At 42.5% G+C, this 21,306-nt stretch overlaps 1 protein-coding gene across 1 annotated transcript in view; it reads right to left on the reverse strand.

Annotated features, from left to right (window-relative positions):
* LOC311241999 (uncharacterized protein) overlaps positions 1-21,306 on the reverse strand; it is a gene marked incomplete at its 5' end in the record, with an annotated part of 190,067 nt that overhangs the window by 137,067 nt on the left and 31,694 nt on the right. Inside the window, 5 exons of the mRNA XM_084330953.1 lie at positions 1,320-2,284; positions 7,293-7,330; positions 15,268-15,366; positions 18,331-18,456; positions 19,090-19,295. Coding sequence (XP_084187079.1) covers positions 1,320-2,284; positions 7,293-7,330; positions 15,268-15,366; positions 18,331-18,456; positions 19,090-19,295 — 1,434 coding nt within the window. The remainder of the gene's footprint in view (positions 1-1,319; positions 2,285-7,292; positions 7,331-15,267; positions 15,367-18,330; positions 18,457-19,089; positions 19,296-21,306) is intronic.

Here is a 21,306-nt window from a genome sequence, read left to right on the forward strand (position 1 = left end):
ACATTAACTAATTTACAAGTTGTATTAAGTTTAGCAAATAAGGGAACAGATAAATAACATTTCAATGCAGTAAAAAAAGCAATATTTCGATTTTCGGGTTTTGTCCACATATAAGCCGCACCGTTATATAAGCCGCAGGGTCGAAAAATGGGGAAAAAAGCTGCGGCTTATAGTCCGAAAAGTACGGTAGCTCTGCAAACATCGTGACGCACAGTGAAAATGCCTATCTTTTAAAGCGTGGACCATTGACTACAAGGATGGAGATAATGGCTGGCGCTGAAAGTGTTAACAGGTTAGAGCAGCTACAAAGTGACCATGTTAACAGGTTAGAGTACCGTAGCCACACAATGACCATGTTAAGAGGTTAGAGCAGCTACACAGTGACCATGTTAACAGGTTAGAGCAGATACACAGTGACCATGTTAACAGGTTAGTATTTATCAATGAACAAGTCCAAGTCTGAGTCATCAGTGCTCAAGTCCAAGTGGAGTCACGAGTCCTGAAAATCAGTACTACAACACTGCTACGAACACAATTGGCAGTGTCCGCAGGTGGGAAGCCGATAGGGCATATACTGGATTTCCATGCTAACAGATCACATACTGAAAATGGTGTATAAATCAGTGGTGGAAGACGTACAAAGTTCCTTGTAAAAGTAGAAATACCCAGATAAATGAGTACTCTGGTAAAAGTAAAAGTCCTCCATTCAAATTCTACTTAAGTAAAAGTAGAGAAGTATTTGCTATTGAATGTACTTAAGTATATAAAGTAAAGGTATGGATTCTACATGTTTGTGTATTCCAGTGCGTAGGAGCATTCGATACTTGATCCATTGACATCTAAAGGTTATGTTAAAGTGGTATGTGGTCCAGTTATGCTGCTCTGATTATGTCCTCTTGAAGTTGTCAGGCTTCAAACATTTTGCCATGTTTTCTATGCAAAATCTTTTTCTTCAAAGTAACTAGTAACTGATGGATTCAGATTAGGGATGTCCGATATTGGCATTAAAATGTAATATCGGAAATTATCGGTATGCAATTTTTTTTATTTAACCTTTATTTACCCAGGCAAGCAAGTAAGAACAAATTCTTATTTTATTTATTGTCAAAAGTAGGCATACTGTTGTGTTAATTCCACAACAAGAGATATGTAATGTTAATTACCTTATTTTGTGGGGGGAAACCCTGCATAATCGGTATCGGTTGATATCGGTATCAGAAATGAAGAGTTGGACAATATCGGGATATCGGTAAAAAAGCCAATATTGAACATCCCTAGTTCAGATACATGTAGTGGAGTAAAAAGTACAATATACTCACATATTGAAATTGTACTTGCATCCTTCGGTGCACCATCTACCACTGCTTTGAGTGGGCTTGTGGCATCTTTAGGTGCACCATCTACCACTGCTTTGAGTGGGCTTGTGGCATCTTTAGGTGCACTATCTATCACTGCTTTGAGTGGAGTTGTGGCATCTTTAGGTGCAGCCTTTGCCATCGCTTTGGATGGTATAGTGGAATCTTTAGATGCAGCTTCCACAACAACTTTGGATGGGGTGGCCAAGTCTTTCAGTGCAGCTTTGGGTTGGACCAATGTAGCCTTCGGTGTGGTTTGCAGAGACGTTAAACTTTCCTTGGGTAGAGGGCTAGAGGAGGTAACCTTGGGAATGGAGTTGGGTGGCGTGTCTTTTGATGCATGCTGATTCTTACTCATTTTGGGTTGACTGTAGTCGGGTTTGGGTTGACCATCAGTAGATTTGTTTTCCGGGGTTTCGGGTGTGATTTCTATATATTTTGGTTTTGATTCCACGTTGAGAACAGTTTCTGTTTCCATGGGTCCAGATTCCTTCAAATCTCCAGTTGTTTCTCCTCCAGGTACATTGTTGCCAGTAGATCCCAATGTTGCGGTGATGGAAGAATCACCAGACTTGGCTTCAGACTCCTCAGGCACTGTGGTTTCAGCGACCTGGACTTTCATAGCTTCAGCAGTCTTGGCAGTTTTCAATTGCTTGGTCTTGCGTTTCTTCACAATCATACCTGTTGTTTTAGCCTTTGATAATGATGCTTTAACTGCTGCTTTCATTGCTGCCACTTTTACGACCGCCTTGCCCTGTTGTGTTGTCTTGGTCTGTTTCGTACTGGCTGCCTTGGCTTTGGAAACCAGGAGCTTAGCAGTAGTGACTGGCAAGTCCATTAGGGAAGGTAGAGGTTTGAGTTTGGGAGTAGGTAGCAGACTCCGTTTAATGGAGGTGGAGGATTTGGCGGTACTGGACGTTATAGGCTTTCTGTGGGGGGAGAAAAATAGTCAGTCAATCAAGCATTATTTATACAGCAAATACAGAGTTGCAATGCGCTTGACAAACATCTAAAGAAGAGACCGACATAGACCCATTTTTGTGGCGTGGGATATTTAACACAATAACTGCAACACAATATACGCATCATTAGAAGCTGACGCCCATCACTGTAAACGGTGGGAGTCGATCACCTTGTTTGCAGGGCTATAACCAGGGAACAAACTTAACTTTTTGACTTACCAGCCATTTGGCTGGTAGATTTTTAAAAGTACCAGCCGGGCAGATTTTTTACTAGCCAAAAATTATAAATAGCTTTTTAGTATATCGCCATGTGTTATTATTAATACTCTCATATGCTATTTTCAATTAATATCATAAACAACATAAGGAATATTAGCATAATTTTGAGTGGACTGAAGGAATGAGTCAGCGTTAATAGTTTTAAATGCAAATCATTTATTGAAACATAGAAGTGGGGTCGGGACACACACACACACTGTTTTGTAGTCTGTCTTCAAACTTCCACTCCTCTCAAACATTTTTATATTTGAATATCAAGATTATCTGTCCATCCTCAGTAATCCTCAGTTTACTATAATATACTCCTGTCCTGAGTCCTGACTAGTGACGCCGTCGTCTTTCCAAACACACGCACACACAAGGAACAAAATTAACTTTGAGATTTTAAAAACTACCAGCCAGGCAGATTTTTTACCAGCCAAACATTTAAAATAGCTTTTTAGTATATCGCCATGTGTTATTATTACTATATAATACTCTCATATTCTATTTTCAATTAATATCATAAACAACATAAGGAATATTAGCATAATTTTGAGTGGACTGAAGGAATGAGTCAGCGTTAATAGTTTTAAATGCAAATAATGTATTGAAACATAGAAGTGGGGTCGGGGACACACACACTGTTTCAACTCACCACCCCCGCATCATATTGTAGTCTAGTCTGTCTTCAAACTTCCACTCCTCTCGAAACCTTTTTATATTTGAATATCAACATTATCTGTGCATCCTCAGTAATCCTCAGTTTACTACAATATACTCCTCTCCTGAGTCCTGACTAGTGACTTCATCGTCTTTCCAAACGCACGCACACACACAGAGAAAGGGAGAGTGTCCCCCCCCCCCCCTTTCCCCAGTCCACACGGTCTGCTGTTCTCTATGGCTCTGCCGCTGATCAGGATTAGCTTGTTAGCTTACGCAAACATAACGTTCATTTCGGGCGATGTGGGCATAAAGGAATGGCGACGATGCAATGCATGTTAGATGCATTTGACCCGTTGTGAGAAGAAAAAACCACAGACTTATTTCGGCTCACAAAATAGGCGCACTGCTGTGTAGCTCTGCTCTCAGGGAACAAACGTAACTTTTTGACTTACCAGCCATTTGGCTGGTAGATTTTAAAAACTACCAGCCAGGCAGATTTTTTACCAGCCATTGGCGGTTGGCTGGTACTTATTTTGTTCCCTGCGCACACACACACACAGGGAAGGGGAGAGTGCCCCCCCCCCCCATTTCCCTTTCCTCAGTGCTGTTTACTGTGGCTCTGCCTTGTCTGATCATCAGGATTAGCTTGTTAGCTGACGTTAACGTTGTAGTGATTGGTACATAAACGTTAATTTCGGGCGATGTGGGCATAAAGGAATGGCGACGGTGCAAAGCATGTAGCTGCATTGGACTCGTTGTGAGAAGAAAAAAAACATCACAGACTTATTTCGCGCCTGTAGGCGCACTGCTGTGTTAACGCTGCTCTGTTTACAACGCTGCTCTGTTTTCAAGAAACAAGACGGACTGGGCGGATATCATATGACTCGCGGAGTTGCTAGAGGGTTTTCAAAATAAGAGTATCATATTAACCTGAACGTTGCTAGCTGCCGGAGCCCAGATATTATGACTGGATCTGCGCTTGGGGCGGCAATGAGACCCGCACAGGATTTCCAAAATAAGAGTATCGATATGAATTACACGCCAGCTGGCGGGCAGACTATTATTTTTAGACGCCAGACGGTAAATCTACACGCATTTGGCGATGGGCGCCCAGTTATTTTGTTCCCTGGCTATAACTATTTAAATATTATAGCTATATATGCAATACTATGGCCCATTTGACATCGGGTATCTATCGTTCAAGATGTGAGAAAGTAATATTTTTTCCATTCATACATTGCCGTTTTATACCGTGGTGAATATAAGTATAGTTTTAGAGTGGTCTACGATAATTCCTAGAACGCTAGTAATAGGGCGCGATGCATATTATACTTAATCCATTGGCATTTCGTCGCTACACGCTACAATTAAAAATGCAAATGCATATGATCGGTATATATTATGTTCCATCATGCATGCAGGAAAGGGGGAGGGGGGTCGTTTATGATTAATTGATTGTCAATAACGGCATTCGTTAGTACAACAGCATACGTTGATCAGATCGATTGCAATGATAGCAATGGACAATCAAGCTGAAATTAACGTTAGATTGCTCTTACCTCTGGTCGATGAGACTGCAGAAGGAATATTCCAATTATTTGATTGCCATCTGCTAGATCGTATTTCCATTTGGCCGACGCCATAAGCTCCAAAAGCATAATGATTCTGGTGTCTCTAAGGCGATTCAATGCACAGGAAGACATTCACTGATGCACAGAACCAAGCTTCCTCCAGAAAGTAAGTGCAACATCGGCCGAATACCACCAGGTGGCGGTATCGGGCCGTTGCGATCTCAGACAGAGTGCCAAATTTTCCCACAGCACAGCAGGATGAATTATGAATGGAAATAGCGAATAAAAGAAATAACGACCATAATAACGAGTATACTCGTTGGCATAATTCAATTGGCAGGCTATAACGAGTTAACTCGTTTTTGGCGCAGAAACGGTTAAGGGAAGATAGCAGGTCAACAGTAGAGAAGTGGTATAAATGTAGACAATGAATAAATCAGCACAATGTTTTTCTAGTCATAAATCGGTAATAAACATTGCGTTTTGGTTAGGTCGCCATTAAACCTTTGATTGCCAAAAACGTAGATCTACGTTTCTGTGTCGTTATTTCTTTTATTTGCTATTTCCATTCATAATTCATCCTGCTATGCTGTAGGACTCTGTGGCACTCTGTCCGAGACCGCAACGGTCCGATACCACCGCCTAACGCCTTGCGGCCGCTATTGCACTCCATTTGAAACGATGTGGTTTGTTTTCTCGGCCGAGCTGATGCCTGGGGATGGGTTCTAAACACTCCGGCAAAACAAGCGCTTATAGAGATGGCATCGACAAGGGTCCCCGCCCGCCCGTTCATGTGCAATGCTGGATAACGTTGGACACAGGATCGCTGTGGATATTTGGAATGGCGATCAGATAATTGGATTATTCTTTATCAGAGACAAGGTAAGGACTATATGTTATCAATCTTGCGTTGATCCGATATTTTTCTTCCATGTACTGTGTAATTTATGCCGTTGGTGGCACTCGAAGCATAGAAAAACGATCTCCCCCCCACCCTTTCATGCATCCATGATGAAACATAATACCGATAATCTAGCATTGATTTCAGATCGATAATCAGGCAAGAAATGGCACGATTTATAATGAAATGCAGTAAAGCGCTGTTTGCTGGAGTTTCCTGGGATTACACAGGATCACTCTAAAACTATACTCATATTCACCACGGTATAAAACGGAAATGTATGGATGAAGAAATTATCCGTTTTTTGCATGTTGACCGGAAGAAACTCACTGCGACTATGTTATTAGATCCATAGCTATAATATTTTATATAGTTTTAGCACTGCAAACACCAGCATTTATCCCCATTGAACAAAGCGCTGGCACACAACGGCCATACGCCCATAGCGACCTCTGGCGCTGAACCTGTTAATAACATGCACTTGCTAATATGGTTAAACTAGAAATACTGCCTTGCGATTGTATGCATCTGCTAATGAGTAGCCAGTCTGGGCTTAAGAGTAGGAGACAGGGCAAACACCGACCAATAGAAGTGTATCTCCCCACTGAGTCCAACGGCACCAGCCACGAGTCTCTACGACAAATGGTTCACAAGATATGAAAGGGGGCAGGGCTTAATTGTAGGGGCGGGGCAAACATGTGGATGTCCCTGCTGAGTCCAATGACGGTACTGAGTCTGTACGACAAACAGTTCCCATAAGTAGGGTTGGGCACAGAGAACCGGTTCTAATAGGAACCGGTTCCTAACTTCCGGTTCTCGAATAGTATGAAAAAAAAAGATTTTTCAAAAAATAAAAAATAAAACTCCTGCGAAATAAGCTGTGACCTGTTTTGACCTGCACCTCAAATAATCGGAATCGAGAATCGTTTAGAACAGGACAAAAAAATAAAATAACTAAATCTAACCCTAACTAACCTTACTGTCATGCACTTGTCCTAATAAACTAACCTACACTGTAACACGCAACACTTTGATGAATATTGTTACTCAGCTGATAGAGTTGTATCCTTCCTGATGACCTGTCGTACAGAACTTGTAAGTCGCTTTGGATAAAAGCGTCAGCTAAATGACTAAATGGAAATGGTAATGGAAATGGAAATGGAAAATCGGAATCGGAACCGGAATCGTTCAAATCCAAACGATGCCCAACCCTACCCATAAGGCTATAGGACAAATGGTTCATGAGATATGAAATATGGGGCTTATGCATAAGGGCGGGACTTGGTCATGGTTAACCTTCCTAGACCAATGAAATCTTATGAATTCTTCCTCTTTATTGAAACTATGGTGAAAGGTTAGGTAATGTTGCTGGTATGATGTCAATATGACTATCAACAGATCAAAGGGATTAAAGCAAAAACACACCTTTTGACTGAAATGTTTTTGATAGGGTTAGGTCGCAAGAATTTGGGTTGGTTATTCAAAAATGTCACTTTCATAAAAATAACTACTATAAGTAACATTAATTTGGGTTTCGATAGACTGTTGATATGATTTGATGATATCAATGTTGACTTACTTGACAGGCAGCTTCTTCTGCTTCTCAGATAAGACACCCTAAAGACAAAACACACACACATAACTTTACAAGCCACACTGACAAGTGTTTTTCATCTCTATTTGAGGTTAGGGTGGGACATCAGGTATCAAGTACATAATTGTTGCAACCGGCAGAGAAGCAGCAGAGTTGAGTTGATAGAGATCAAATATGTGCATTTCCCACTCTGTGTCTATGCCCATATTAGGAATCGCAGTAACTAAACCGGCTTGTACAGCAATCAGATGACCACCCACGTGGGGGGGTGCGAATAAGGGATCTAGGTTAAAGTTGACGAGCGAAAACCAGAAGTGAATCACAGTTCAGAATGAACGGCCGTGGATGAGGAAATATGGTTTCCATATTGAGGAGTCTCGGATGTATTTAAAGTTGGCTATATTAAATTTGACTGCCTGTGTAACTTTTTTTACCTGTTTTTTGAGGTGAGGTTTGACTCCAAGGTTATTCCGAGGTATTTAAAATCTTTGACTACTTCAAGGCTCTCCTTTGCTGCAAACACGTTAGGGTCAGGTGTTACAGATGATCTTTTTTCGAAGAACATGCAGACCGTTTTCTTTGCGTTGAGGCGGAGACCGTTTTCTGAGAGCCATTTCACTATGCATGCCATTATTGCATTCAGTTTGTGTGCTGCCTGGGTTTTGTTGTTTGCGTGCACGTAAACCACTGTGTCGTCTGCATACATCTGTATCTGGGCTGTTGTGCCAGCACAGACAGAGGGCAAGTCGTTTATGAACAGACTGAACAACAAAGGTCCCAGGATCAATCCTTGAGGCACCCCGACATCATATTTCAAGGGGGGTGATGTGATGTTGTTAATCCTGATACGTTGTGTCCTCCCCTCGAGATATGACTTTCCCTATGAACATCCCTTTTATTGCAGTGGGTGAAAAGTTGAACCTGGAAAGCTTGGTGTTAAGTAGGTCATGGCTGATGGTGTCAAAGGCCTTTCTCAGGTCAAGGAACACCGCTCCGACCACGTCCATTCTTGTTTTAATGGACTTAACTAACGTTAGCTGCTAACTAAGCTAAGCTAGCTCACAGGCACAGTTTCATGGAGTTCTAAATGCGCAGACACACCAGCCGCGCGGGAAGGCAGGCGGGCGGGCAGGCGACCAGCGCTTGACTTTCGCTCCCATGTTAACGGACGTAGCTGTGCCCACCGGCCGCAAGCAGGCGCGCGACTCGCTGGAAGCGACTCGCTGGAAGCGATTGCTTCCGCTTTGGTTGGATTCAGAGGCGTGCGCCACGTGCATTTTCACAGAAATACACTCAATATACACTCAATATCTGCATTATTATTATTGTTCAACCAGCTAATGTGTTTGTATCTTTTCCAATACAAATAAACCATATTACTATACTTTTTCAGAAGTACAGTCACACTGATTCATCATCATTTTCCTTCCTAGACCTTCCCAGTCACATTTCTCTCCTCTCCCTAGGCTCCTCAAGGCCGTTCCTACCGCCGCCTCTACTGCCTCCATGAAGCCTGTCGCTGCTGTGCCGGTTGTCGGACTATATTCAAATCAACTCGAAATGGATCTAATCAGTGGATTACATATTTTCGTCAAGGAAGCAGAATAAGGCTAACCCTCTCTGCCTCTTGGGACATTTCAATCGGGCTACCAACTTGAAGTCGTGGACATTTGGATTATCAAAGCTTTTGGACTGCAATAAGATGATTTTTGATCCGTTTACCACGCACAGGACCTACGAAAATGAACTGATTAAGACACTTGGACACTTGGACTAATGCATTCAGTCATTTGGACGGAGTTGTTAAAACTCACTCCCCTCAAATCAATAGTTATAATTCACTCTACTCAAAATCAAATTTAAATCGACGTGGCTGGAATAAATGTTGCCAGTCAGTCAGCCAAAACAAATTCCTGGACGACTCCAAGGTCGAACCAGAGAGCTGCTGGAGTCGAAGGCCCTCTTGGAGATAAGAATGGCATGCGGCCCCCACCCCCATCCCATTCCCACGTGTATGTCCTGAGCCTATCCCACATGTTAGTGACGGTAGCTAATTAGTATACGTGCTGGAAAGGGGGAGCCAAGAAGACTGCCTCGTCACCAAGTCCCACACCCCAGCATTGTAGTCAGAGCCATGCCCCGCCCCTTCCTGTGCTGCAACAGTGGTTTCAGGACATTAACTCTTTCCTCCCTCCCGTCGAAGCGCAGCCGGTGCTGGCTGCAGCAGACTATACATACGCTGTCTCAGACATACTGTAGTTGACATGTGTCAACAAATGTAAATGCCTGTTTGAATTTATGTTGTACCTGTAACAGTTCCAGGGAGGACAATGAGAACTTTGCTCACAAAGTGAACAGTGGCCACAATGGGAACAGTGGTTTCCTACCTGGTCTCCTACCTCCCTCTAGTGGTCACCATCAGATGGGCCAGATGATGCAGGCCACCATTTTGTGTTTCTTTAAGATAGTGGAGTTAATTTCTTCATGTATGTTGTCCTGGGCTTTTCCTTTCCTTGTTTAATTGTCATCCCCCTGTCTGGTTGTTGTTCGTGATATTGTCTTGGTTGTTTTGATATTGCTTTTGTGTCTAGTTGGTGTTTAATTGTTTGTTTTTGGACTGGCCGTGCCAGGTGTTGTCAATTGTAATTAGTCTAGTATTTAAGTGTGTGTCCTTGCTCATTTCTGTGTGGCGACATACCTCCAGTTTCCCCCCGTTCCTGTCCACGTCGTGTTGCACTGTGTTTTCATTCTAAGTACGTGTTAGTGTTTGGTTGTTCCTGTTTATTTTCCGTATTCTCAAGTTCGCTGTTTCACTAGTGCCAGCACGGCTGCGCCGTTTATGTTCTTTTTGTTACTTGTAGTTTAACCTTGCTCTCTCGGTTCGAAAATAAATAGAACACCACATTTTTGTGAAGAGCAACCACCGTCTCCGTTCTCTTGTCATTCTGCACCACAGTCTCTGTTATCCTGTCATTCTGTAGTTCTGGGTGAAGGAAATCGATGATTTGCATTTGGTTATAACCGACAGAGATTTTTAAGAGGTTTTAAGAGGATAATACCATCATCCTCATTTTCATCATGTATGTCTGTCTCTAGCCAGAGCAGGGGTTGTTTACATTCCACCAAACATAACAACTGATAGGAGACTGCTGCGAGCACAGCAGGATGGAGAGAGAGAGGTGGACACAAGAAACAGAGTTTAATGTGGGTTAGAGGTTAAAAGCAGTTACCATGACAGCGCGTCACATGACAACCAGAAGAGGGGCGGGGCCTGTCATTTATGATAATGATGATGAGGATTATAATAATGCGAGTGTCTTCCGCGTATGAGTTAGATCTAGACACGAAGCTGACGCGAGCGGACGTTTGATCAGAGACTCTCATCCCTCTCACCCTGGCCAGGGAAGGGGGGATGACACATCATCGATTAGCTTCGGCTAACGGGAGGGCTTTGGCTAAAGGCAAGGCCTTAGCCACCATTGGACTGAACAGCAGAAGAGACGATAGAATAATGAATTTTAGTGTTCCATCAAAGACTTTTTCAAGGACAATACGAAATGCGTAACATCTGAGGCTTTTGTTTATGTAATAAACAACGATTCCAAGAAAGGTACTATGCTGACTGTGTGAATTATTATGTTTACGGATTGCATTAAAGGGGGAATGACCACAATGTACAGCCAGTATGAGAGGACGTCGGAGAAATAAAACACAACGCAGGGATCACGAGAGCCAACCATGAAGAAGTGATAAGGGGCTGATTGTGGTTTTGACAGAATCTTTCATGGGGCTCCTCCATCGTTCTGCATATTGGGTTCTGTTCTCCCCCAAAATCATAACAGTACCATTATTACTGTAAAAATGTAATGATTGTGAAATGATTGGTTAATGAGACTGAGCTGTATGTGTATGTCACTGAATTTCCCCAAGGGGATTAATAAAGTATCTATCTATCTACCGTAATTCCTCTAATAGTGACCCGGGCTTGTATTTGTTTCAACTGTAGCGGGTACCAGGCTTTTATTGAAAGGAGGCATGTATAAGAGAGAGGTCTATATTTCAAATTTTCAAACAGATCATAATGAATAAATCAACATTTTGTGTCAGTTTGAACCCAGTAAAATGTACTGGGTTCATTTATTGAAACCAAGTACTGTATGAAATAGTAAATCAATACAGGTATTGAAAATCAATACTGTCAATTGTGCACTGGTGGAGCAAGCAAATAAACGGTAAAACGTTACATCGCAGTCCGGTGCGTTTTTGAATACACAATACTAACGTTACTAGTACTACGGTGCTGCGGGCTAACTGGCTACCATTCTGAGAGCTAACGATAGTAGTACTACGGTGCTGCGGGCTAACTGGCTACCATTCTGAGAGCTAACGATAGTAGTACTACGGTGCTGCGGGCTAACTGGCTACCATTCTGAGAGCTAACGATAGTAGTACTAGGATGCTGCGGGCTTGGTAACGAGAGTTGACGTGTGTGTTGTTGTGCACTGGTGGAGCAAGCAAATAAACGGTAAAACGTTACGTCGCAGTCTGGTGCGTTTTTTGAATAGACAATACTAACGTTACTAGTACTACGGTGCTGCAGGCTAACTGGCTACCATTCTGAGAGCTAACGATAGTAGTACTAGGAGCTGCAGGCTTCTGGCTACCATTCTGAGAGCTAACGATAGTAGTACTAGGATGCTGCGGGCTTCTGGCTACCTTCTGAGAGCTAACGATAGTAGTACTAGGATGCTGCGGGCTTCTGGCTACCATTCTGAGAGCTAACGATAGTAGTACTAGGATGCTGCAGGCTTCTGGCTACCTTCTGAGAGCTAACGATAGTAGCACCGTGATTTGTTTACTTGGTAACACGGGTTGCCAAACTTTCGTCTCTGTTTAGTACTGGTAGCCATGCTTGCTCTGTTGTTGTGTTACGTGCTGCGCACGACCCGTGTTCCATATATACGGAAGTAAGGAGAGGTTCGCTCACGTGTATATTAGTAACCCGGTTTGTATTAGGAGGTCGGCTTATAATAGCTTAGCTTAGCGCACCCGGTCATTAATAGAGAGTCGGTTTTTAATTGAATAGAGGTCACTATTAGAGGAATTACGGTATCTATCTATCCATCTATTTATTCAAAAATTTATTCTAACATTCTAATTAATTATATAATAACTGGTTATACATGCAAAATGGACAATAGAACACTGGAACTGGAAATCTTTAAAACATCTTCAAAACGGGGACTGACTTCGCAATAGACTAGGCATTTATAGCTGTTCCAATGTAAATGTGCCTTCCTCCGTGCACTTTCGCCCGCTCTGTGTGCCGGGGGTTTTCCCTTCTCTGGCAAGCAGTATCTTATACCACATTCACTGGGGAGGCTGGGAGCAGCTTTCGATTATGTGTTTTGGACTATAACGTTGGATCAATAAACGTGATCAATATTTGGAATGGCGATCAGGAATTGGATTAATCTTTTTGCAGAACATCTGATGTGAGGTAAGGACTCTATGTTACCAGTTTTGGGTTAATCAGATGTTTTTTTCACAGCGATCACAACGTGTGTGTGTGTGTGTGTGTGTGTGCGTGCGTGTATGACGTTAGCACTGACCAGGTCATGGATAATCGATTTTTCAGCCCGCTTCTCTAGCATGCATAAGTACACATATACTATCGATAATCTAGCTTTTATTTGAAAACGATTAATAAATAGGCCGAAAAATGACAACGTGTTTTGTGTATTCCAGTAAAGAGCTATTTTCGCAGATTTTTCTGGATTTACTAGAACTCTCCAAAACTATACTCGTATTCAAAACGGTATAAAACGGAAATGTACCAATGAAAAAACAATCCATTTCGTACATGTTGACTGCAAGCAAGTCATTGATAAGCGACGGTGTATTAGACACATAGCCATCATTTTAAGATATAGTTTATGTGTTCGCAAATGTGCTCGTCCTCCCATTGATTAACGTGGTGGCATCCAAGCGATAAATCGTCATATCCGGCTGGCAACCAATGTGTTAAGAACATGGGCATACACCAATCTGTCCTATCTACGACTGCTTTTCCACATTATTAAATTAATCCCAAATAAGAAACCTTTCGTGAATACCCAAATTGGCCGGATAAAAAGTGGAGTTAAGAAGAAATTTCATTGTAACTTGTGTGTTAGTGAATGGGGTCTAATATGTGCCTGGCTACATCAGAATAACTTCAGCCAAGACTAAAGACATCCAATGGCCATATGTGCATGTAGATAATTATATTGTATATTATTACATGGCGTTTTCACATTCGCCGAAATGCTTGCTTGTGATTGGTCAATAGCACTCGTCAGAGGTCCGTTATTACTCGATAACGGACCTCTGCCGAACAATAATGGCCGCTGTGCGCAGCTGTTCGCAATCAAGCCCACTGACACACTGCATCAGTGCAGCCAATCAGACACACCTGCCGTCTGCACTGACAGCGGAGTGTGTGTGACGATGACAGCGGGAGCGACAGAACAGAACTGCGTCTGCATTTGATCTCGTCTCGTCGATGTAAAATGAATTAGGTATATTGTTAGTAAGTTAGCCATGTAATAAGCGGGATAATGTATAGCTATACTCGATCATTGTCGCAAAATAATTTACCTTCACTGACGTTTAAAACACCTCGGCGAGGCGCCTCGGTATTTTAAACTCTGTGTCGGTCAATTATTTTGCGACAATGACCTCGTAGCTATACATTATCCCTTACTTAAACTCTACCCACATCATCCGATTATTAATGAATGTATAATTTATTTTCTTGTCATACACTTGTCCATAGCCTATTGAAAATAAGATTCGTAATATTCCTTCATTCAGTATTCATATTTAAAAGCAATCCATGATCTCCATAGATCGACCCAACCAAATGTTAAAATTATAGGAGGCAGCACGCAGATAATCCTTCTACAGGCTGGCCTGTCACACAACATGTAACGTAAATGTTTTCCGGCCAGCACAGTAGCTTGTAATAGTCCACTATCAATGTCCATTGTCAATGTTTGACAATCCTCTTCCTCACTACCAGACCAAAACCTGGGTGTGCTGGCTCAAAAATATTTAACAAGCTATAAATGAGGCGTCTGGGTGGCGCAGCGAACAAGGCACTCGTCACCAACGCAAGAGACACTGGTATCGAATCCAGCTGTCAGCGTTGCTTCCGGCTTGGCCGGCCGTCATACTGGCTCGATTGGCAGAATCAGCGGGAGGGAAGCCGGTGGGTGGGTCTGGGTCGTTGTGGACAGCGACTACTACAGTTCCGTCGGGGCGCCTGCACAGCGAGGGAAGGATCTAAGAGGGGTAGTGTGACCTTCCACACGCTACACTCTCTCAGTGAGAGTCCGTGCTGCCAGGTGAAAAGAAGTGATGGGCTGGGTACACATGTGTCGGAGGAAGCATGTGATAGCCTCCGCCCTCCCAGACCGACGGTAGGGGGTAGAGTGCGCAACGACCAGGAAGGGGATTGGGAATTGGCATAACGACTAACATTGGGATGGGAGAAAAACGGAAAAAGGAGGAAAAAAGATTAAAAAATGTAAATTAAAATAAAAAAGCAATAAATGTTTGTTCACAAGCCTCTGTGTTCCACTGCATTTTGAGAAGATGGCGTGACCCTATATGTTTGATTAGATTTATATAATGCGAGGACTAGCCTACTATTTACTCTCGTCACTCAGTCCTCATGAGTCCTTTTCTCTTATAGTGTGCTGTGCTCACTCAGTTACATTTGATTGTCTTAGGTTGAATAACGGTTTCCAGGAGTAATAATGTGTACTGATTGATTCTGATCCACACATTATGATTCTGAATTCAATAACTCACCACCAAGACTACTGTCCTCACAAAAATAGCTCAGATCACCAGGACTTTGGTATGATCAGCAAACAGATGTTTACATTATACTGAGAGAAAGAGAGAGGTTTACCTTTGCACTGAAAATAGACACATGTGTATCTCTGATGGTGAGGTTCTTACAGTTGGCCAAAGCCTCTGCGTCTTCCTCCTTCTCAAAACGCACCAATACCTTTAAAGAGAGAGAGACAGACGCAAAATGTCACCCTATGGCTGGACACAAAATGTCACACTATGGCTGGACACAAAATGTCACCCTATGGCTGGGCGATACTGGAAACAAATATCATGCAATTCAGAGGGACCTTTCCCAATAACGTTATTCTATGTTTGGAATAATCCAATAGATGTCGATGCATGGTTATGGGAAGTGATAATGTATCAAACTGAACATCAGAACATCTCTTCATAAGATGACAGAACATAAATGACAAAATATCAATGTGTTGCCCAGCCCTATGTCACCCCCTCTGCTACGAAAAAAGAAGGAAAATATATATATATATATATATATATGAGTGTAAACCTCAGGCTTCACCAAGATACAACAGGATATATATTTGTGGAAGCATAATTGTCCTTTTTAGTAAATAAATATGTATGACTTAGTACACACGTTTAAACAGTTTTGAATCCATTATTGTCTGCACTATTAACACTTTAATCGCCGAAGACGCTGGTCAGCGTCTTTCCCCGCCATGCTTATTCTGCCGAAGACGCTGGACAGCGTCTTTGATATCAATATTTCAAAAATCTGTGATCGAAATCATATTTCTCCCCCGGAGACATTATATGTACTGGTGAGCCCCTCTCAACTCTCCAACGGTTCAAGAGCGCCATCTGGTGGCGGATCGGCGGATCGCCCAGGGCAGAAACAGGAAGTGGAAGCTGGTGCTCATTTCAATTCGGTCCGATCACTCGCTAATAGTCCCAGGACTCGAGCTGATCACAACGGATAGCAATCCGTTACCAATAACTCCATAAACAACATGATTTGGACGTATATACTATTATACAACCTGGAAATGGATCGGATCTTTCTACATCCCATAATAGAAAAATGTCTGTTCCACGCTCATCTCCCAACGGCGCGAGGAAGATACGGTAAGATCCAGCGTTATTTTTCAACGTGTTCTTTACTAACTGCTCTAATAATCATATCACCCACACTAGATGAATGATATAACGTTGCCCACGGAATTATAAACGACCCCCCGCCCATCCGGTCGACATCAGATGATAAGTAGTAACTTCTAGAAGCACGTCCATTTGAAATTTTTTATCTTGCGCAGATTGCTATCAAACTGTATACAATCATCAATATAATGCATTTAGGGCTATAAATCACGTTCTGAAGAAAGCTGCAGAAAACGATAAAAACATACTTATACTTTAGACCGTATTTTAGTATGAATGAAAAAGTATAACGTTGCTACACCCTGAACAATAGATATAGGACGTTGAATGGGCCATAGTAATGTCAATTTAGCAATACAATTTAAAAAGTTATAGCCCTGCAAAGAAGGGGAACTTCTCCATGTTAAATAGGGCTGGCGAGGGATGGTAAATTATGAATTTAACCCCGGCGACCAAAGTGTTAACCTTGCATAAAAAATGCACCTTTTAGAAGTGTAGTTACTCAACTCTAAAGTGACACCATTTCATTTGATTCAAAGGATAGTTGTATTGTGATTCAGTTAACACAATCATGTCCACAATATTTCTATTAAGTCTAAACATTATAAAAATGTTTTTAATGAATCACCATCATCGTCCGATACCACCTAGACATGGCCACACACCAGGTTAACATGAGAGTCCCTGGCACCTAGACATGGCCACACACCAGGTTAACATGAGAGTCCCTGGCACCTAGACATGGCCACACACCAGGTTAACATGAGAGTCCCTGGTACCTAGACATGGCCACACACCAGGTTAACATGAGTCCCTGGTACCTAGACATGGCCACACACCAGGTTAACATGAGAGTCCCTGGCACCTAGACATGGCCACACACCAGGTTAACATGAGTCCCTGGTACCTAGACATGGCCACACTCCAGGTAAACATGAGAGTCCCTGGTACCTAGACATGGCCACACACCAGGTTAACATGAGTCCCTGGTACCTAGACATGGCCACACTCCAGGTAAACATGAGAGTCCCTGGCACCTAGACATGGCCACACACCAGGTTAACATGAGAGTCCCTGGTACCTAGACATGGCCACACACCAGGTTAACATGAGTCCCTGGTACCTAGACATGGCCACACACCAGGTTAACATGAGAGTCCCTGGCACCTAGACATGGCCACACACCAGGTTAACATGAGTCCCTGGTACCTAGACATGGCCACACTCCAGGTAAACATGAGAGTCCCTGGTACCTAGACATGGCCACACACCAGGTTAACATGAGTCCCTGGTACCTAGACATGGCCACACTCCAGGTAAACATGAGAGTCCCTGGCACCTAGACATGGCTACACACCAGGTTAACATGAGAGTCCCTGGCACCTAAACATGGCCACACACCAGGTTAAAAACATGAATTCACTTTCATGTCAATCAATTCAAAATTAAAAACTGAGAATTCTGTTTACTTGGTGATGACAAAACATCCTCTCTTATTTACTTGTCAGTGGGTTGGATAGTACAACTGTTTTTTTTTAAGTTGAAAGAAAATGAAATTAATTCACTCAAGGAGGGTAAAATTGTGTGTTTGGGGACCAAATTTTATAGAAATGCAGCCAAATAGTAACTGCGTATGTGCAATACTCAATGAACGATGACACAATGATGGCACAGGAAGTCCTTCATTCCAACAGCCATCATACTATATAACGCATCACTGTGCCTCACTGCCTCACTGAGTACAAACTCTGGCATATCTCATGGACGACTTATGACTTTTTACCTTTACGTCGACACCCACTACTGTACATGTCCCTGACTGTATTTCTATTCTTATTTGTGATTTTTGACTACCTAAATGTTTATTGTGAGCGATCTGTAGTGCTGGATTTCCCTCAGGATTAATAAAGTACTTCTATTCTAATATGTTGCCGTGACTTCTCAATTTTAAACCTCCCTGAATTGACTGAATCAACCCTGCCACACACATACATCATACCTCCTTTTTGCCCTTCATGTGAAGGACCATGCTGGGTTTTCCAAAGTGCTCGATAGCTGCGACCACTTCCTCATGTTGAATGTAATGTGGAACACCCTTTAGTGTTAATATAGTTTTACACTGAGCCTAGAGTGGGAGAGGGGGGACAGAAAGTGAGATAGGGGTATAGGGAGCAGAGATGTGAGGAGAGGAGATGAGGTATGATAAGGTAAGGGGTACACACACAACCAGAGCTACAGCACTATCAGCCCCTAGTATTATAATGTAAATATCAATATTTGTATTTGTGAATACCATCTTATGATTGCACTAGTTATACACATGCCTGTGTGATAATAATAATAACAACTTTATTTATATAGCAACTTTCATACATGGATTGCAGCTCAAAGTGCTTCACAGCAAATAGCATAAAATGAACATAGAAGCATAGAATTAGCACACAGTTGACAGAATAAAAGCAATGCATTAAGTGCAGACATAAGAATAGGTATAAAAGACAATAAAAGTAGTGCAATGAAGAAAGTGCAGACATAATAATAGGCATAAAATAAGTAGTGTTGCTCGAAGGCATGTGAACTCCCCCCTACCCCCCCGAACAGCCAGTCCCCCAAACACCCCACACATCAATCCCCACCACATCCCCATCCAAGACACACCCCCTGATAAAGCATGTCATGACCAAAGGAAAACACAAAGTAGTTTTCCTTTGGTGATAGTCTTATTTCTGTATTTGTACTGAAAGCAAAACACACTCACCTGAGAACCTGAGGCAGAAGTCGTCTTGCTCGTTCCTGAGCTAGACTTAGTTCCAGACATCGATTTACTGGACGTCTTCCGTCCTCTGGAGTGTTTTGCTCTCTTGGAGGAGGATGACTTCACCTTGGCGAACTCAGCCAGCAGAGCCGGAGCCAGAGAGTGAACCATGGCTTCCAGTCCACTACGGTGTGACACAGATTGGGCGGCTGAAGAGAGAGAGGAAATCAAAATGTGATCAAATCAAATGTAACCTTTGTTGAAGGTTAAGGTCAGAGGTTGTCATTCCATTGTATTAGGCGTGTGAAGCAGGGTTTCCGTTGTCCGGTAATTACCGGTTTTTGAGTCCGACATATTTAATCTCTCCGGTCATAATGTCCGGTGAAAATAATTCCCTCTAAGCACAATTTGATTATTTGAATTGTATTAAAATAGGCTAAAATTAAATAGCCTATGCGATGAACGAAACAATCATTACATTTGTTTCATCGTTGCTTCACCAAGCAGGTCTGTCTAATAATGACAACGATCTGTCAGCGCGAGCTTGCTGCTAGATTTACGAGAAGCAGGCAGCTGCAGACCCACAGAACCCACCAGCCGTGCCGGCACAGTGCAGTACTCCAATTCAGCCATTGGCAATTCAGCTGTTGGGTGGGGGGCGCTGCTGAGCGGTCCCCCGACCGGACCTGAAAACACTGCTGCTCTGCGGGTCTGCAGCTCCATGCTTCTCGTAAATCTAGCAGCAAGCTCGCGCTGACACGTCGTTGTCATTATTAGACAGACCTGCTTGGTGAAGCAACGATGAAACAAATGTAATGATTGTTTCGTTCATCGCATAGGCTATTTAATTTTAGCCTATTTTAATACAATTCAAATAATCAAATTGTGCTTAGAGGGAATTATTTTCACCGGACATTATGACCAGCACCAAGTCGTTGGGAGGTGGAGATATACATCACGCAAACCCACGATAATGTTGCAGTCTCTCTCTGCCAAATTTCTCAGTTCTTCGCTTGATATAATTAATACAAATGTCCAATATAACGGAATTCGTTAGCTCATAAAAATGTGTTTATAACAGACTGCTGTTTATTAATGTCGGGCAGACTGCCCACCGACACCTCAAGTCGGCAGCAGCACGAAGTCTCGAGGGACTTATTTTATTTGGAATATATTAATGACTGTATATATGGAAAAGTAGCCTAGTTTTAAGTTAAAATATTATAAATGCCTTGAGGATGTCATTCTTTATATAGGCCTATCAATTGTTTTTAAGCTCAATAAACTCTGACTGGAATTGATCCCATTTGTCCGGTAGATTGAAATCTACCGGACACTCAGACAGACAAAAAAAAATTCTAACGGAAACCCTGGTGTGAAGCCCATTAACTCCGGTCGGGTTAACTCGCCAACCGTTCAACACCAGACCCGAGTATAGTCGGGTTTTCATCGTTATTTCTTTTATTCAATATTTCTATTCATTACAGGCACACGGACGTCGGGGTTAACATCATCCTGAGATTGCCAAAGTGCAATACCGGCCGCATCCTCCCAGCACCCTTTGAAAACTTCTATCTTGGCCTGTGCGTCGATCAAATGTCTCCGGTCAGACTTTTCTTTGTCGAAGTGGAGTGGTTGAGTGTTTGTCCCGATCGGATTGAGAAGCGTCAGATGCTCCAGATGCATGATGTGTGGCGGATTATGTTGGCGACACGATCGACACCAATACTGGGACTCGCAATTCTTTTTGGGGTACATCCTAGTGAAGGTAAGGGCTATATGATATCAATCCTGCGTTGATCCAACCATGTCTTCACCCCGATCACAGCGTATGCCATTGGTGACGATCAAAGCATCAAAAAACAACCCCGCCCCCCACCCTTTCATGCATTCATGATGAAACATAATACCTATAATATAGATTTGATTTTGAAACAGTAGCGTGTACATATGCGATAAATGGCAACGCTTTTAGTGAAAGGCACGTATTGCTGCATAGCGTAGTTTTCTGGGATTAGACAGGATCGCTCTAAAACTATACTCATATTCACCACGGTATAAAACAGGAATGTATGGATGAATTTTTCTCTTTTCTTTTTCACATATTGAACGATAGATAGTCGATGTCAAATGGGCCATAGTATTGCATCCATAGCTATAATATAGAATATAGTTATAGCCCTGCAAACACCGTCACTTATTCCTATCTCTTAGAGCTTG

This window comes from Notolepis coatsorum (assembly GCF_963971535.1).
Source record: "Notolepis coatsorum genome assembly, chromosome: 1".
NCBI lineage: Eukaryota > Metazoa > Chordata > Actinopteri > Aulopiformes > Paralepididae > Notolepis > Notolepis coatsorum.